The sequence below is a fragment of the Xyrauchen texanus genome, chromosome 10 (assembly GCF_025860055.1).
Source record: "Xyrauchen texanus isolate HMW12.3.18 chromosome 10, RBS_HiC_50CHRs, whole genome shotgun sequence".
NCBI lineage: Eukaryota > Metazoa > Chordata > Actinopteri > Cypriniformes > Catostomidae > Xyrauchen > Xyrauchen texanus.
Window position 1 is genome coordinate 40,674,356 of NC_068285.1, and position 19,861 is coordinate 40,694,216.

The following is a 19,861-nucleotide window of genomic DNA, read 5'->3' on the forward strand; positions in this document are numbered from 1 at the left end:
GACCATTAAACCAAACTGAACCGTATGTACATTAATACATGCTTTCTTTGCATTAAGGTTTATTTTCTTAGCTTATTGATGTTGAATAATTGTTATTAAGTATTTATGACATGTGAGGTAAAATGGCTCACTATTTGGCAGATATTGCATGCAAGTACTTTTATGCATATTGTGATGATTAGTAATGCATTACTAAATTAATTACTAGTCATTAATTAACCCCTTTATAAACCCTTAACAAAGATAACATTAATGTAAAGTGTTACTATAGAGACTTGGTGGTGGGCTATTTTGACTTTGGCTAATTAGCAACCACCTGCCCACATCACCCTAAATAACACATAATAAACTGCAAAAAAATACATAAATAAAAAATCATTCCAAACACCTTAACAACCACATATACGTGCCCTGTCAATCACTCACAACACCATTCTTTATATACAATCTTTCAAGCTTCAAGATCGCATCTCTGCCTCAAATTTCTCACAAATGCATTTCTGTTTATGAGATCTCACTTCAGAGAAAAAAATCTGATGATTCAGAACAGAAGAACATTGCCCTGCAGCCAAAGGTCGCAGCTACAGCCCTGCACGGAAGCAGCTGAGATGATGCAGGTGTGAAACGAAAGTATGTATATCTCCATTTATAGATTCACATATTAACAATGCAAAAAAAATCTTGCCCAAATCAATTGTAATCTCTTTCAGTCTCTGGATGACACTTGATTAGTTTTATGGCTGTTTGCAAGAATTTTGCCTAGCCTGTGAAAACTCCAAATGAACTTGTTCACTTTATTTGAACTTTTCACGTAATTCCTAATATACAGTATATTTGGTCATTGCAGCATATTATATAAAGCAAAGGAAGACGTATAGAAGAAGTGCAACTGTCATGTGATACTGCTGGCAGATCTAATCCACTAGTCGATTAGTCGCTGCAACCCCTAGTGCAGGGCATCTGATTTTACTGGCTTTATTTTGCATTGTCTCAGCAGTCAGTGTTGGTTAAGGTGTAGAGACTGAGAGTTTGAGGCTGCCACCCAGAAAGTGTCAGCAGCTGCCAAAAAAACAAAAACTCCCATGTAGGTGATATGAGTGTTGTTTATGGTGTGTATATGTGTGAGAAGACAGGTGGATTTATTCAGGTTATATCATGAGTGGAATGTCATATGATCTTGGCTCTTTAAAATCACATGCATTTTTGTGTCATGCTGGCTTGCAGACCTCGAATATGTGATCTGAAACGTCTAAATCCCCAGAGGTGCGGTTGTTACAGAGCAATATCTGACCTCTAGATGGCGCCATTGATCAATCAGAATCATGTATTCCAAAGAGCTGTAAAATAACTGGGTTAATTTGTACCTGATATGGAGATCCTTAGAGGAGAGCGAGTGTATTTATTTTTAGTAAAGGTTTTTCGCTCCCTCATGATAGTTTTGCATTCCTTCTCAAAACAATCATTTTTGCATTCCTTTTGATAGTTTTATGTTCACTCGCAACTATTTTGGGTTCTCTTGCAATGACTTTATCTATCCTGTACAGAACTTGATCATGGTTTTCCTACATAATTGAACTTACTCATTCCATCGGTTCCTGTACTACTTGCGGTTTTGGACTCTATCTGACACCCATTGTCCTGGATACAAGAAGGTTGTTGACTAATTCTGCCACTTTACAATTAACATGTTTATTTATCTTCTTTATATATAATTTATTTGATCCATCTTATAATACATGTGAAAATGATCAGTGGCGAATTTGCAGCAAATTTGCAATGAACTCCCGATTCCCGAAGAGCTGGAGGTCATAGCAGTTTGTTTCATAACTCCCTCTTCTTTAGGCATTTTATCTTTTCGCTTCCTCTCAAATTCTGTTCAGACTCTGTGGTGAATCACACTTTTGTTCATCAAAACCATACTGGACTATACCGTTGACTTGGGCTCTGTTGTAAGTATATTGTATTTGTTGTTTTATTGTTTGGTTTGATGGTTTTGTTTACATGTACTTTTATGTTTGAGCATTGGCTGAAAGCGCTATACAAATGAAAGATGTTAATATTATTGTCATTATTAGTTGTAGTAACTCACTCAATTGCATGACGCAGTGTCATGTGTTGTCAACATGGCAGCACCCATGAGAGGGTGACTCTCTCCCTGTAAAATTAAACAGCTTCATCTAATGTGAGTGTGAGTGTTACTGTTACCTGTATGCGGCCGCCAATCCGATGTGGGCAGAGACTCAGCTACTGCTTATTTAAGAGGTGCTGGCTGCACTTCAAGACTGCTGCTTCCTTAGGAAACCCGCTCCTGTGTTGTGCCTCATGTTGAAAATGCTTTTCTTTTTTTAGTGCTGTGATTTAAGCATACAAGAGTAAAAAAACAAATGCATTACTGGAGTGGTGGTTGTCCCAGGAATTGAAATTACTGTCCTGTCCTGTCGCCATTGTGCCCTGAGGCACTTAAGATGCTATTGACAGTGGACAGTGAAAAGCCTTCCAATGATTGTCAATCTCCATCTGCTTTAAGGGGGCACATCAGCAGTGTTCTCTACAGTTTTTCTTTTATAACATTGCATGTCACTTGACTTGTTATAATAGTCATTTTTTGGCAGCCAAGGTTTTAATCCTAGTCCCTTTCTGAAGGACTCATAGAGTGATGGTTTGCATGGGGCAAAGATATTGAGATCAGTTATGAAGTCACTCTAATTTTTGTATTCTGTAAATAAAATGTTATTTTAGCCCACTTTTTTTAATGTAACGACCTAAGTTTGGACCAACATAAGAAGCCATCAGAAGTAGTAAACCAAAGTCGCAATGGCCAGGTTGTTTTATTTACAACAAAAAAGAAAGAAAGAACAGCAACATTAAATATAATCATATGCAAAATTTAAATGAGGACAGTGAGCTGATTAAAGTAAACTGTCAATTAACTAAAGAGTAAAGAAAGCGTTCTAACAACCAATAAAGAAAATAAACAGCAAATAAATCTTCCGGGTCAGCTTGTTTACCTATTCTGGCTATGTTGGCTGCATTAACTAAACAAAGGACAAACTCACTATCCTTTTAACAAATGGATGAAAAACAACATCAAACACAGGAGAGGGTTTCCTGGGGAAACAGCAACAGCCTATAGCAAGAATAGGTAAGAAAGACTCGAAATAATTGTTTGTTTGTTTATTTTGTTTTTATCGGGAGTTAGGAAGATTTCTGAACTTTTTAGATGATTTATAATTTAATTTAGTCAGCTCACTGTACTTATTTACGTTTTGCATGTGTTATATTTACTGCTGCTTTATTTTCATTGTAAATAAAACCTCATCTTTTTTACCATGGCCATTGTGACCTTGTGTGTTCTACTAGTGACTGCTTTTTATATTTATCCCATACATGGGTCGTTATAGTGCTAAATGGCAGTTAAAGAGCCCCTAAAAAATAGTATTATGGTGGTACCATGGTACAGTGATGGACGCAAACCCATTTCAATTACTGCAGAAATGATCTGAATGATTTGTGATTTGTTCTGGATTGTGGGTTGCATCTATGAACACTGATTGAGTTATTGTGCAGGTACTTTGTGACTTTGATATAATGCAATAATAAAAGAAGGCATTATAATGCCGGTGCACATTAATAACGTGAACAGAAGGGTTTTTTCTTACCTCTGGAGTCAGATCATTACCTACTACTCTATAGATAGCACACAGTTGAAGTCTGGATGTTAAAGTCACTTTGACTTTCATTCAAGCACAAACACACATAGCAGGACCTTCAAAATCACAGCACACAGCACACAGCAGGATGGGAGGCTTTGAATGCAAATGGAGTGGAAAACTGTCAAGCAGAGAATATATTTAATGATGACATTGAACATTTCTGTGAGAGAGAAGTGTGACTCTGATTTAGGATTGGACCTCTAAGGGAGAGTTTGAACAAATGACAGAGGCGGGTGACCCTGCATGAAGTTAACTGGCAGGTGTATTATTTTCATCACACAGATAATGAGCTCTTTAATGCTTGTGAGCCTTAGAGACAAAAGCAGAACAGTTCACTTACTTAAAAAAATGTTTAACAAAGAACTTGCTTCATGTTGGAAAAACTAAATAAAAAATCATGACAAAAAAAAAGTTCCAGACATGGATGCTGATTTATCAATACAGTGTTACAGTTGTGCTAAAATACACAATATAGTAACAGCTATGACGTGAAACACCTGTTCACCTAGTTACATTGTTTACATGTCAACGACTATATTTTCTTGTGAAAGGGTCAATAATATATTGTTTAATTGAAAATGTGTGTCCTTAAATTGATCATGTTATGATGAATCAAATTATCCTTTATCTTTTGTGATAAGACTAGATATTTGCATCTGACCAAATCCACAACAACACAACAACACCTACTTTGCTTTATCACTTCCGTAGCCCCGCCCCGTAGCGGTGAGTTGTGAGATGGCAGGTCAGTCAAGAACAGAGAGCCAATCAGAACAGTGGGCGTTTACTTTCAAGAACAGAAAGCCAATCAGAACAGTGGGCGTTTACTTTCAAGAACAGAAAGCCAATCAGAACAGTGGGCGTTTACTTTCAAGAACAGAAAGCCAATCAGAACAGTGGGCATTTACTTTCAAGAACAGAGAGCCAATCAGAACAGTGTGCATTTACCGTCCAGAACAGTGAGCCAATCAGAACAGTGGGCGTTTACTGTCAAGAACAGAAAGCCAATCAGAACAGTGTGCGTTTACTTTCAAGAACAGAGAGCCAATCAGAACAGTGTGCGTTTACCGTCGAGAACAGGGAGCCAATCAGAACAGTGTGCGTTTACCGTCGAGAACAGAGAGCCAATCAGAACAGTGGGCGTTTACTGTCAAGAACAGAGAGCCAATCAGAACAGTGGCCGTTTACCGTCGAGAAAAGAGAGCCAATCAGAACAGTGGGCGTTTACTGTCGAGAACAGAGAGCCAATCAGAACAGTGGGCGTTTACTGTCGAGAACAGAGAGCCAATCAGAACAGTGGGCGTTTACTGTCGAGAACAGAGAGCCAATCAGAACTGCGTTTACTGTCGAGAACAGAGAGCCAATCAGAACAGTGGGCGTTTACTGTCGAGAACAGAGAGCCAATCAGAACAGTGGGCGTTTACTGTCGAGAACAGAGAGCCAATCAGAACAGTGGGCATTTACCGTCGAGAACAGAGAGCCAATCAGAAATGCGTTTACCGTCGAGAACAGAGAGCCAATCAGAACAGTGGGCATTTACCGTCGAGAACAGAGAGCCAATCAGAACTGCGTTTACTGTCAAGAACAGAGAGCCAATCAGAACAGTTGCCGTTTACCGTCGAGAACAGAGAGCCAATCAGAACAGTGGGCGTTTACCGTCGAGAACAGAGAGCCAATCAGAACAGTGGGCGTTTACCGTCGAGAACAGAGAGCCAATCAGGACAGTGGGCGTTTACTGTCGAGAACAGAGAGCCAATCAGAAAAGTGTGCGTTTACCGTCGAGAACAGAGAGCCAATCAGAACAGTGTGCGTTTACTGTCAAGAACAGAGAGCCAATCAGAAAAGTGTGCGTTTACCGTCGAGAACAGAGAGCCAATCAGAACAGTGGGCATTGACTTTCGCGAACAGAGAGCCAATCAGAACAGTGGGCGTTGACTGTCGAGAACAGAGAGCCAATCAGAACAGTGGGCGTTTACTGTTGAGAACAGAGAGCCAATCAGAACAGTGGGCGTTTACTGTCAAGAACATAGAGCCAATCAGAACAGTGGGCGTTTACTGTCAAGAACAGAGAGCCAATCAGAACTGCATTTACTGTCAAGTGTAGACAGCCAAGGGGGCCTGGGTAGCTCAGTGAGTATTGACGCTGACTAAAACCCCTGGAGTTGCGAGTTCAAATCCAGGATGTGCTGAGTGACTCCAGACAGGTCTCCTAATCAACCAAATTGGCTGCTAGGGAGGGTAAAGTCACATGGGATAACCTCCTCGTGGTCATGATTAGTGGTTCTCGCTCTCAATGGGGCACGTGGTGAGTTGTGCGTGGATCGCGGAGAGTAGCATGAGTCTCCACATGCTGTGAGTCTCCGTGGTGTCATGCACAGCGAGCCGTGTGATAAGATGCACGGATTGACTGTCTCAGAAGCGGAGACAACTGAGCCTTGTCCTCCGCCACCTGGATTAAGATGAGTAACCGCAGAGAAAAAGGAGATCAAATTAGAAGAAGAAAAAAACAGAGAGCCAATCACAACAATGGGCATTTACTGTCAAGTAAACTGTGAAAATAATCATGACTGAAGATGTGCCGTTAGACACAACAAACAGCGCACCTCCTTAATTAAAGGAATATTCCGGGTTCAATACAAGTTAAGCTCAATCAACAGCATTTGTGGCATAATGTTGATTAGCACAAAAATAAGTTTTGACTCGTACCTCCTTTTCTTTAAAAAAGCAAACATCAAGGTTACAGTGAGGCACTTACAATGGAAGTGAATGGGGACAATTTTTGGAGGGTTTAAAGGCAGTAATATGAAACTTATAGTTTTATAAAGCACATATAAATTCTTATGTTGAAGCTCAAGTATTATTTGAGCTGTAAATTGTAATTTTTACAGTCGTTTTAGGATTTGTTGACATTACGTCGTCATGGCAACGAAGTGGTAAAATTGGCTATAACTTTACACAGCAAAGGTTTCATAGTGGTTTTGTCACACTAAAATCACATTTACACAAATGTTGTTTATGTTTTGAGACTATACTTTTGAAAACAGTGAGTTTTAACATTTATTTTAATGCTAAAAATTTGGTTAAAGTGTCTCACTTAGTCAAAATTATTTTTGTGGTAATCAACATTATGCCACAAATGAATGAGCTTAACTTGTATTGAACCCGGAACATTCCTTGAATAGTAGTATTCCTCCACCTTTTTCTTATGAATAGTTTAACAAACAAATAAATCCATAATTTCAAAAAAACTATTCTAATTGGATAATTACCAAAAATGTATAGGCTCATTAGTGACCCGAGATGTGTGATAGTGTCGCAAAATTTATTTGCGATTTAATAAATCATATTTTTAAGATTATTTGATGTCTATATAAGTTTACTATGACAGGATATCTATTGCTTTATTTAATACAAGACATATATAAAGAACTATATATTCATATAAATGAGTACTAAATTATGCCAATTTTCTGTGCAACAATGGTGAATTATCAGTATTTTATATGCATATACACATACATATTACACATGTTACTTGTTCCTCAAGGTGGAGCTGTTGTTTCAGTAATTGACTTGATTTACACTTGACATTACCATTTGATGAAGAAACAACATGGAAGTAAACTATAGCAAGTACAACACATGAACAATATGATTTGGCTATACTGACAATGAAATGATGTAAGTTGTGAATTTATTTAGATTTAGAGAAAATACTTATGTGAATGTTATGTGTTATGTGTAGTCCAATATGTGTTTGACCGGCAATTGTCTCATTAAATTTCAGTCATGAAACACGTTCGATCATTTGTTGTGTCATCTCTTCGCTATATTAAAAAACAAATATATTTTATTATTTTCTAATCGTCTTGAAAATGCTTTAAAAATGTTACATTATCTCATGTAGTTTTTGTAGATTTTGTAGATCCTTTTTTGATTGATACTCATAATGGGTCGGTAAAGACCTGAGGTATGTAATAACGTTCCACGAAACACCCGTGCATTTATCTGCAGATTCTGAAGACATACCAAATACTAAGACAATTGGCCCCGACTGCACAGTATACAGGACGTGCTTGTAATAATTAAGTATGCAAAAAGAATCATCAGAACAAATGATAACAATCTATTTATAAACGTGTTAGCTCACAGATTCAATTTAATCAAATGTTTGGTTTTAAGGGAATCCTTTGCTGTTTTATGCAGTTCATAAGGTGAGCACAATGTTTTCTTAAACTGTATAATGATGATAATATATCAAACTAAAGAGCATGAATTATTTCTGTTTAAGTGAGCTTTAGAGATCTGAATATGGAATCAATGCAATGCTTAATACAATATTTCTTACTAGAAATTGAGTCACGTTGAAAAAATAAATAAAGAGGGACATAATTTTTTGTGATTTTTTCAGACTTACACCAATACACAGAGGCGCAGACACAGCATCACACAAAACAGTTTTCAGTTCACTATGCTATTGTAGAGATGCTCTATTTACAGTCTGCCACGATTAATTTATTCTGCATGTAAAAGTGTTAAGTCAGTATATTATCAGCTGGTCATGTGACTTCAACATGGCGGGCACCATGAGGCGACCTGCTCTATTTAAAATAAAAGCCTTTATTAGGCTACTGATTGGAGGTGTCATCCCACATGAGTGCACATTATATTAAACATACTTTTCATAAGTAATACTCATTTCTTTAAATGTACATTTTTTGTAATAAAGAAATAATTACTGAGTACCCCTACAGTATACATCTAAAAGGTGCTGTGCTGTGGAGCTAAAGGACCAGAATTAAAACCATTGCTTGAATATACTGTATTTGTATTGACTGTTGATTCTCTATTCTCTATTCTCTCCTATTGACTATATTACTGGGAAACAGTGATGTAACCAGAATAAAATGTTTGAAACTTTAAAAAGAAGATTTGTAGCTTTAAAAAAGAAAATTATACTTTAACTTGATACTTGTAGTTGGAAATACAAAAACTTGTAGTTGGAGATAGAAAGAGACCACTTTCATTTACGTTTCTGTTTTTCAGATTCAAATATCTTTTTTCTTTATCTTTTTTTATTTTAGATTTGAAATACATTAGTCCAGCGGTCGAGATGCTCAAATAAACTAAATGTTTTTGAATGATATATTATATATTTTTTATATTATTTATCCTTTAATTCGACAGTTTAAGATTTTCTTTCCCCCTCACTGCACCCACTCAGTGGCCCAATGTGGCCCATTTTTCATAGTTAGCCATTTTACATTTCCTGAATAAACAAAATATTGTAGAAATATATAAATATTCACACTGTTATATACTTTTTGCTTGATTGGAAATGGCACACAATACAAATATTTTGTTCTGTTAAGTGATATTTACTTTGATTTGACTTGTTTTCTTCACATATTACAATTTCATTTCAGGGATGCTCTTCATTGTCTCAAAGTTCACTGTGATAGAACTTTGCTGAACAAAATTGCAGGTTGAGGTGGAAATGCCACAACAGAGTGTCAGACTTAAACTGAAAATAAATAATTTATTTCACATGATAAATATTGAAATAGTTTATGCTGATTTCACTCTTTGTTAAGATTATCATAGAATTAATAATTTATTTATTAAAATATTTTGATGGAAATTCTGGGTCTGGGACAAGGGTAAAACAATAAAATGAAGGAAAAACTATAAAACACATATTATAATTAGCAAAAATAAAATAAATAACCGTTTTAATTTGTTGTTAAAATAAAATAAATGTTTATACATGTATATGTGAGTCATTCCACGAAACCGGTACGATTTGGACTTACAAATTGATGGATTTTTTACCAATATATATTACTTTTCTGAACACACCACAACATTAATGACATATTTAACTTCCAGAAAAACATATTTTCCCACCTCAGGCATCAAATCCCTATTATTATTGGTTATTATTTTAAGATATGGGCACTATTAGTCTTCAACCCCGTTATGGACAATATATGAGCTCTTTGAATGTGATTATAAAATGTATTTGTAAAGAAATCAACATTTTCCTATTAATCAGATGTCCCTCACACTAATTTAGTAATTGCAACTATAAAAGTTACATAAAATCTCACACTTTTGCTATACTAAAGCCTGAAATGGGCACTTTTTGTGACAGCAACCTCATCATTTTTATCAAAGATGTGGCTAAACTTCAGAATTTGAACTAAAATCAGTATTCTTATGATTGCTCTAAACATTCTAGACTAAGTTCAACAAGCATTAAATTACTTTTTCATAAACGTAAAAATATAATTAATAAAAACGTACATGTGACAGGGTTGAGACTAGGGTAACAGGGTTGAAGATGGTAACGGGGTTGAAGAGACAAATACAGCTTAACATATAAATAGTTGTTTTTTACTCAAATTGACTGTAATATTTTCTATAAACACTGTATTTCATTATGTAACAAAGAAAGACAACAAATATAAATTGCAATTGAACTGAGTTTTATTAACCCAACTGCAGGAAAACAATAACATAGTATACATTAGAACTGACTGAATAGGTCCTCAAAATAAAACATATACATTTTGCTTTTTTGATGTCTGTGTGTGAGCGTGTGTTTGTGTTTGTGCGTGTACGCGTGGCATTCAAAGTCTGGCCCACACCTCTTTCAAGATCTCCACATGGCGCTTTGTCACAGGCTTTGGGGGTGGAATGATTTCAAGGACGTCATCAAACAGGTACCAGAGGATATCATCCCGAGCCGGCCAGAAGAATCGGTTTGGCCCAACACGATGCATACATTTCACTTGGACATGCGTTTCATCTGTGCTAAGGATGATGCCTGGATACAGCTCTTGATCATATCTGAGCATGCACCACTGCCCAAGCAGCTCTGGACTTCCCCACTGGATTTCCTTTTCTGGCTGTGGCTGTGGATTCCGTTCACTGGCTGGCTGTGGCACAGGCACAGCAGTTGGTACCTTCAAGCCAAAACTGAAACACTGTGTGTTGAAGCACTTGCAGTTAAACTGCTTCTGTGTTGTGCACATGCAGCTGACATCACGGTGTATCAGTTCTCCTGGAGCCAGAGTAATCACCTGGTGGATTCTCATTGTTCCCGGGACTGCTGGTATTTGCTGCGGCATTTTCTCCATTGCACTCTCAACATCCTCACTCTTCACAAAGAACAGTTTCACTGTTGTGTTTGTCTCGGTCAAGGCCTTGAACAGCTCGTGTGCATCCGGGATATCACGTCCCTTTGCCACCATCATGTCAGCGGTTCTTTTTAAGGCTCCCCCGACGCCATCCGGGGCTCCTTTACCGTGACTAGCCTCAAAAAATTCCAAGAGCCAGCCTTGAATCCTCTTCTGTCTAATTCTGTGCTAAAAAGGAAGAAGTTGCCTCGTTGCTTGTACTGAGTACAGGGGCCATCACTAAAAAAGTGCAGCACAGACACTTGTGGATGTGTGGCCTGAAGGTAATCCAGCACTGGATTGAGGTGTTGCCATATTGCTGGAGGGCCTTTATGTCTGCAGGGGGAGATGGTGCTGAAGCACACAGGCTCTGGTTTTTCACCAACATACAACACCCCTGTATGCAAAGTGGCCTGCTGGTGTGAAGCCCCAAAGTGGACTGCTTGGATCTGGGAGCTGTATTTGCAGCTGTAATTTTCTGAAAAGTCAATATGTATCAAGGCCTCTTCCCCTGACATGTTCCTCTTCAGTTCGCGGGAGAAGGCATACTGCTGCTTGATATTGAAGTGATGCTGTTTGAACCGCTGTATGTAGGTGTGGAACAGTTCAGTGAGGTTCTCCTGTGTCCCCTCCACAGATTTCTTGATGGTGACCTTGACAGTTGACCTCTCTTCTCCCTCTTTCTTTTTATCCATCTCTTTATCTTCTGTTACCCACTGGGTGAAAGACACTTTGTTCATACTGTTATATATACTGGAAATTGGGACACTCTTGTCTTTGCAGTGTACACACTCTCCGTACATACAGCTCTTGTTGGAAGAGTTGCAGCACACCTTCTCTACCAAGTTTTCAAGATTGTTAGTCTCAATAAGTTTTAGCTGATTGAGCTTCTCAGCTACAAATCTCAGATTTTCATGCAACTTACACATGCATGTGTCTCGTTCTGAGATTGTTGGATTAACAACCCAAAAAGGTCGAAGGTGGCAAAACAGAGAATATGAGATCTTTTCATCAGAGTTCTCTGATAAAAATCTTCTGTGAAGATTCTTTTGTGTATCCACCAGGAACCTTTTCTGCATCTTAACTTTGTTCCTTGTGAGTGTTTGTTTGGTCCCTGTTGTGATCCTACTGACTTCATCTCTTACATAGAACATCTTCACTCTGTTCTTGAATTCATCAGTGAACCTGTTGGTCTTCTTCCTTTCAAAGTTAAGACTCTCCTTATGCTGCCAACGCTTACTCGAAAAGCCAAGGGAATCCTCAGCAAATCTCTGTAACCTGTATTTTTTGACAATTCTTCCTGTTGTCACTTTTGCAATTAGTTGTCTTTCCCTTTCTTTGGTGGTCTGCTGATATTTGTTACTGATGTCTTTAATTAGTGATTGGTGATACAGCAACGTCTTCCTGATTCTGGGGTTTACGGGGCAATTTGTAGTTAGCTCATTCACCTTTGACTGTGGTGAATCGGAATGCTTCTTTAAACGTTGGCACCTCTTTTTGTATTTTTCTTTCTGTTTTCTTTGTTTGTCCAGTCTTTCCTGAAGTTGTTCTATTTTCTTCTTCAGCCTGTTTCTTTCTTTTCTTACATTTTTCTTCCCCTCCGCATGTTGCCTACAAACACATTCAATAAATTAGTCAATTAATGATGAGAAAAGGATATGTGATAACAGGGGAAAGAACACAATGAAAAGGATGAAAGAAATCAGGGCTCTGTAGAAGGGTAAAAATATATCAGGTTGATGGCTGCCAAAACAGCGAGCAGCAATCAACCGGATGGTTTTTCAGTCAGTAAACCTATCACATGCAACCTAAACAACAAATAGTAGGCTACTTTTATTAACTACACTTTGAATTTTCTAACACTTTCTAACACTCAGCCTAGTCATTTTCTAAAACTCTTAACTGCTCACTGTTGCTCTACCTTGAAGATCCTGTCCGTGGATGGGGCATGATCTGGGGGATGATCTCTGGGGCATGATCTGGACTTTGTGGAGGAGTGGTTACGTTTCTCAGTGCTTCTCTCCTCTCCTTGCTTCTTTTGTAAGCTGCTCTCCACTTTCTACGCTTCAGCCGCTGTTGGCTTTTACTTAACTCATTGATACCTTTCTTTTTTCCTGTCTCTACATTTTTTCTCCATCTCTGGCGTTCATTTTGTAGATATTTCTCCCTTTTTTCAGGATCAGCTTTTAGCCGTGCACGATACTGCCTCTGCCTTTCTGCCGCTGTTGTCGGTGCCATCACAGACTCATAGATGTCTGTAGATGTTTAATTTGATATTATTAAATCAAACATTCTTTCAGAGCAATTTACTTAACACTGAGATATGAAAATATAGGCAGTAATATAATAATTCATTTAAATTACTGGATAACTTAAGAACCAAAGTGTTAAAAACACAACCCCATCACAATCTCACAACCCCGTTATGATCAAAGAAGTAACGGGGTTGAGTGTGACGAGGTTGTGATTTTTTGCTCAAAATGGCCACTGCTCTACATGTAGTGAATAAAAGGAGAGCACATGGCATGCATGATATTAAGGAATTGTGTATATTGTTGAAATAACAAAGATAAGTTTCACAAGTAATAGTTTTCTATCTTTATTTGATGTAACGGGGCTGAGTCGTTGAGCTTGACAACCACAATATCACAATATATAAATAAGTTATAAGTATAAAAGAAGGTGGTAACTTGCCTGTGTCTGCATTGAATGTTGTTCAGAAGACTTCTATGATGTCACTTCCTGTTATTGATGCCACATAAGGATCAGTCCATTCTTTTTATGGGAGGAGAATGATGTGCGTAACGGGGTTGAGGGGTTACTGAGGTACGGGACTAAATAATGTGATTTTAATGAAAAATCATGAACTTACTTTAAAAAAAACATTAACAGCAAAAAAGCACAGATAGATATTTATGGGAATGGCAATATGTATGGACTTTATTCTAATTTTATTGTTCATATCCCAAGTACACTTTCATAGAAGGCCATGAGGGACATGACAAAATAGGTGGTGTCAACTGAAAAAAAGAAGATAATTTCTAATATAAAGATAAAATGTATGTCATGTTTTCAAACTTTATTAAAGGAGACATTTCAATTGATACAAAAAACTTTTTAAAATAGATTTTGGTGACCCAATAGATAAAATACACTTAAAAAGGTCAGAGGGACTCAAATCATACCGGTTTCGTGGAATGACTCATGTACCTGACGTCAATTTGTAGTCAATCCCGGAAGGCTTGGGTTCCCTCTGGATTTTCCCATGAGACTTTAGAATGACACTTTTGGATTTATGAGTAAAATAAAGTAATTTTGATGCCTCCGTGATACTTTAAAAAAAAATATGTTGCTAACAGGTTGCTAAATTACAACTACAACAAGCATGTGAGGTGTAAGCCCCTGAGGAAAAGGAAAGGCGTCGTAGTCCTTATTTAGCCACTTGTTAGCAACATACTTTTTAAAATATCATGGAGGCATCAAAATGATCGTTTGATGTATGATTGTGTGTAATTTATGTAATAGAACAAAACTTCCAAGTGATTTCAAGTAATGTTTATCACAGACGACAGAGCTTATTTTACTCATAAATCCAAAAGTGCCATTCTAAAATCCCATTGGAAAATCCCGAGGAACTACCTACCATCCGAACAGCTCATGACCAGTACATTTAACATTATATTATTTCATCGCCTAACCTTTCAAATATCTGCTCAAGAAAGCAACTCGTGAAAATATTAATCACAAATATCTCTTTTAACAAGTTATTGATCATTCTTTTCAGCCTGTCTAAAATGTTTATTAGAGAAAATGATAAAAGTAATAGAAATAGAAATAGAGAAAATTAACTAAAGAGCCGCGTTTATCAACAATTTGTCGGTTGTATAGTACTTTTATTTTGACAGGCGCCCAAGTGAAAAGCTCGTCATCCTCAATTAATGTCTGATATATATTTTTTTAATCATTATTTTGTAATGGGCTTGGCTTCTATGAAGTGATTAAAACATGCGCATATATGACACAAATTATATCGCATTCTGTTCATTTATTCTCAAGCTTTTTGATCAGGCATCAGGGTGTCCCGGTGAAGCATGACGGAGTACTGCGTGTCCTTGTTCAGAGTGCAGGAAGTTGAAAGTGAAAATCACTACAACTCCACTGTAATTTTTCCACTTTTACCTTGAAAATCACATATAGATTATTTTAAAATGTTCATTTCGACGGATGATGTTTCGCCTTCTTTTAAAGGCTTTACTTTGATTATGGTAAGTGAAACATTTAACGCTATTAGTATGTTATCCGCATGGTCATCCCATTCACATGTGGGCTTCTGTAATTAAACACTGAACGTTTGTGTTCCTGTGCATAGCCTGCAGTATCTGTGGGAAATGTGGGGCAGCTCGCTGCCGATCTCATCATCTCCACACTGAATATGCCCAGAGTGGGACACATCCATACTGACTGTCTCATTCCCATGGCTGGAAACAACCCTTATGCCACATCCACTGATGAAGCTTTCCAGCTCAGCACCAATGCAGAAGGTAATAGGATAATACCACTTTAACCTTTGTATTCATAAAGGTGTAGTTCACCCAGAAACGAACATTCTGTCATTGTTTACTCTGCCTTATATCCAAAACCTGCCTGACTCTGTCTTCTGTGGAACACCATTGGTGAAGTGGAATATCCAAGTCATCTGAAGCAGCACGATAGCATTTTGATAAACAGATTGAAATATAATGTGGTAGTCACTGATTCACAGCTGTGGTCACAATTGACTGTCATTGTATAGGGAGGAGCGGCCTGGATATTCTGCTCTACATATCTATGTTTTCATTGGAAGAAAGAAGCTCATATGGGTTTGGAAAGATGAGGTTGAGGAAATGATGACAGAATTTTATTTTTTTCGGGACACTGTTTCTTTAACTATCTGCCTTTCTTTGTCATCACTTCATATGCATGCTTTTGAATGTGTTTGTATGCAGTATACTGCCACAGTGACCTGAAACTGACTGTACTGCAGATAAGAACACCCATCGTCCAGGTTAGTGAGTGTGCATGTATACAAGTAGACAGTTTCGGAGAGATAAAGTTAACTCTACTCAGAACCATATTCCCTACATATTTGTAAATGATGCACAATAAAAATATTCTGCTTGTGATGTTCATCTTAATTTTTCTGTTTTATTCAAACATCACTTGTCTGATGTTTTATCTCAAGCATGCTATTTACTCACTCTTTGGTCCACTTGCTTAACAAGTTCACAAACTTTTGAATAAAACAAACCAAAAAAAGAATTGTGGTGTAAATGACAACACACTCACACCGTTTTCCCCTCCTGAAGCATTTATTTGTTTGAATCTACACTCTTGATATCATGTAATTTCTGTATTTTATTGTTCCATAATTTCTTTTTAAAATAAGAACTTAAATGATTTCATTCAAGCTTTGATTTGTGGGAAAGTACTTTGTACAAGCCCTTTTGTGCATTTACAACTTTTTAAATTCCCCAGCACTAATATAGTTTTAGTTTAGTATTTTCCTTAAATCTGCTTCTGTCGGTGTGCTGAGTGACTACAGTCAGGCTTCCTAAGCAACCAATTGGCCTGGTTGCTAGGGCGGGTGTAGTCACATGGGGTAACCTCCTCGTGGTCACTATAATGTGGTTCGCTCTCAGTGGGGTGCACGGTGAGTTGGGTGTGGATGCCGCAGAGAATAGCGTGAAGCCTCCACGTGCGCTAGGTCTCTTCCGTAATGAGCTCAACTAGCCACGTGATGAGATGCGCGGATTGATGGTCTCAGACGCTGAGGCAACTGAGATCCGTCCTCTGCCACCCGGATTGATTGAGTCACTACGCCACCACGAGGACTTGGAGTGCACTGGGAATTGGGCATTCCAAATTGGGGAGAAAGTCTAAACCTTTCAGTACCTTAGCTGTTTACCATTGTGTATGTGACAAATAAAATGTGGCGGGACGCTGCCTGTGCAGTAACAGCTGCTGTTTATTGTTTGTCTTAGACAAAGGTGAGTTCGTTCAGAAAGCTGATGGTTTCCTGGATCAAGAGCTGTGGATTTCTCAGAACTGTGCTGCTGTCCAGCAGTCATGCTTATCAGAGAGATGACCAACAGCTGCTTGGGTAAAAAGTAACTCCCTTTACATCCCAATAAGTTTGTGTTTTTGGTAGAAAGACAGATAGAATGTAAATGTAAACCATATTTTTTATGATTGTTGTACATTTTCTTAAGAAATTGTGAGTGGTGCCCATGCAAAACGCCACCACCAGGATGTGTTCTGGGTATTTGTGTACTGGCCCAATTCAAAAGAACCCACAATCAAGTCCTTTTTTTTCAGTCATTTTATCATCCAATTGCTTAGAAAAGAAATGGCTCACCTTTCCTCAACAAGCCGCATGATTGCGGCATGAGTTACACGTTAAATTCAATGTTTTGTGTTGTCCGTGTTGTTGAGCAGCAGTCATCTGCGGTACCTGCTGACTCCGTCTCTACAGAAAGAGGAAGGACAGAGAGTGGAGGAGCTGGGCTGGAAAGAGATGGAGAGAATCAGTATATTGCCTGATGTCTGTGAATCAGAACAGCGTCTCTACATACCTGGAGGAGGAGTGACCAAGGCCCTTTACACAGACTGGTACAAAACTTGAAATATTTAACTCATTAATCAATCATCATTTGTAACTCTAGGTATCATAAATAATCCTGTGTGATCATGTTGCATGTTTCACACTTTTCATACTTAAGTAGAGATGGGAGTTCTGAGGAATTTAACGATTCCAGATCTGATTGCTAAACGGTGCCTCTAACGATTCTAACTTGATTTCCCAGAGTTAAAAATGCTCAAACCTTCTTTTTAGAAGTGCGTATGTTTGTCTAAAGGGATAAATCACCCAAAAATGAAAATTCTCTCATCATTTACTTATCATAATGCCATCCAAGATGTGACTTTTTTTTCTTCTGCAGAACACAAATTAAGATTTTAAGAAACATATTTTGGCTCTGTTGGTCCATTCAATGCAAGTGAATGGTGACCAGAACTTTGAAGCTTCAAAAAGCACATAAATGCATCATTAAAGTAATCCATACAACTCCAGTGGTTTAATCAATGTCTTCTGAAGTGATCCAATTGGTTTTAGCTGTGAACAAACCAAAATATAACTCCTTTTTCACTGTACATCTTACCATTACAGTCTCTATCCACAATCATGATTTCAAGCTCGATTTCACTTTCTAGTGCTTGATGCATGCACAGGGCAGGACACTGAAGATGTCAATATTTATAGTAAAAATGGACTTAAATATTGATCTGTTTCTCACCCACATCACTTCAGAATACATACATTTAAACACAGGAGTAATATGGATTAATTTTATGCTGCCTTAATGTGCTTTTTGGACCTTCTGAGTTTTCATTTATGAGTTTCCAAAAGAGTTGAAATGTTCTTCTAAAAATCTTAATTTGTGTTCTGCAGAAGAAAGAAAGTCATGCACATCTGGGATGGCATGAGGATGCGTAAATGATGAAGGAATTTTAATTTTTGGGTGAACTATCCCTTTAAGAGTTGAATCTATAATTGTGAATTTCATAATTCTTGTAACTAACTTTTTTTTTTTGCTCTCTTAGCTGTACAGAGGACATCTCTATGGCAGTTTTGCTGATCTTCTGTTCAGAAGGGGACAACATCCCTGATGCTTTCATGCTCATTAACCATCTCAATGACTGGCTTCATCTGCTGGAGAAACCTGTAAGTGATTTAGCCACTAGCGTGAAACGTTTTGTGACATAAGCGGTGCAGAAATTACACAGCTTTAAAATCAAGTATGCATATTATGTAATGGATCAACATTTTACTGACCAATGAAACTAAACCTGAGATTTAAAAGACAGTGCTATTGTCCAGCTTTTGGTTCGCCTTGGCACATTACCTGGGAAGGATGTGGTTACTGAATTTCAGAAGTGAGAGAGATTTTTCTACCATGACTCCGCTTTGGTGCTGTTTTGTTTATGGTTATGTCCTTATCTCAGACACAGGGGTCAGTGCAGTGGAAGGTCCCTCCATCATGGAGACTGCTGTTCGGCAGTGGTATCCCGCCTCAACTCTTCTGAAGCACAGCTGAATTATCAATGCAAGCTAGTAGACACACTTGCAACTCTGTGCTGTGATGAAACAGTGACGGCTTCAAACATGAACGGGAGAAATCATTGTGGACTGCTGCTGAACTGTTACAACTGCACAAAGCTCAGAATACAGTTTGTAAATAAATGAAAAGTAACAAAATGTTTGCCAAATCTTGTATTTTGTTTTCCATAATGGTAGAGGGATAGTTCACCTATAAATAAAAGTTTTATTATCATTTGGGTTATTCTTGAAATACTGATTTCATTCAGATCACACTTGATCTTTTTTTTTTTTTTAGTTAACAATGTTGTCTCTTCTTTTGGAACATCACAGAGGAAGTCTGAAATCATTGTAAACAGTTTAATGAAAAATATATAAAATTAGGTAAAATGGCTCACTATTTGGCAAGGCACAATCTTCTCTGACAACTCGCCTAACAGCACTCCAGGATGAGTCAATAGAAGAACCATGTTCAACTGAAGAACCAAGAGCATTCCAATCGCCTATTTTTTTATGTTGTTATAACCACAACTGTTTTAACCACAACTAATAGGTACATATAGGTACATAATGCATTTGTAAATTAATTATTGGTCATTAATGGATGCATTTATAAACCCTTAACAAATATCTATACTGAAATGATACACATATACACACTACCGGTCAAAGGTTTTGAAACACTCTTTCTTTACTATTATTCTAAAATGTGAAAAAATAAAGTCATCACAACTATGGAATAATAGAAATATGGGAATTATGTTGTGACCAAAAAACCTAAAATCAAAATATTTTTAAGATCATGAGAACCATTTCAGACAAGTGTTTCAAAA

The 19,861-nt window shown here is 37.6% G+C and overlaps 1 protein-coding gene across 1 annotated transcript; it reads left to right on the forward strand.

The window, feature by feature from the left end:
- The first annotated feature begins 14,990 nt into the window (after nucleotides 1-14,990).
- On the forward strand, nucleotides 14,991-19,273 carry LOC127650882 (proteasome assembly chaperone 2-like). The gene is made up of 7 exons (XM_052136519.1): nucleotides 14,991-15,159; nucleotides 15,264-15,435; nucleotides 15,880-15,938; nucleotides 16,915-17,033; nucleotides 17,369-17,542; nucleotides 18,533-18,653; nucleotides 18,935-19,273. Exons 1-7 carry the CDS (start codon nucleotides 15,103-15,105, stop codon nucleotides 19,013-19,015), a joined length of 783 nt encoding a protein of 260 aa, XP_051992479.1. The 5' UTR covers nucleotides 14,991-15,102; the 3' UTR covers nucleotides 19,016-19,273.
- Nucleotides 19,274-19,861: the final 588 nt, after the last annotated feature.

What these genes read in the sequence shown, in the direction of transcription:
- LOC127650882 (XM_052136519.1), top strand. Translation starts at nt 15,103, where the DNA reads ATGTTCATTTCGACGGATGATGTTTCGCCTTCTTTTAAAGGCTTTACT. An exon ending in GCTCAGCACCAATGCAGAAG is followed by an intron (nt 15,436 to 15,879) that starts GTAATAGGATAA and finishes GTTTGTATGCAG; the next exon opens with TATACTGCCACAGTGACCTG. An exon ending in TTCATCTGCTGGAGAAACCT is followed by an intron (nt 18,654 to 18,934) that starts GTAAGTGATTTA and finishes TCCTTATCTCAG; the next exon opens with ACACAGGGGTCAGTGCAGTG.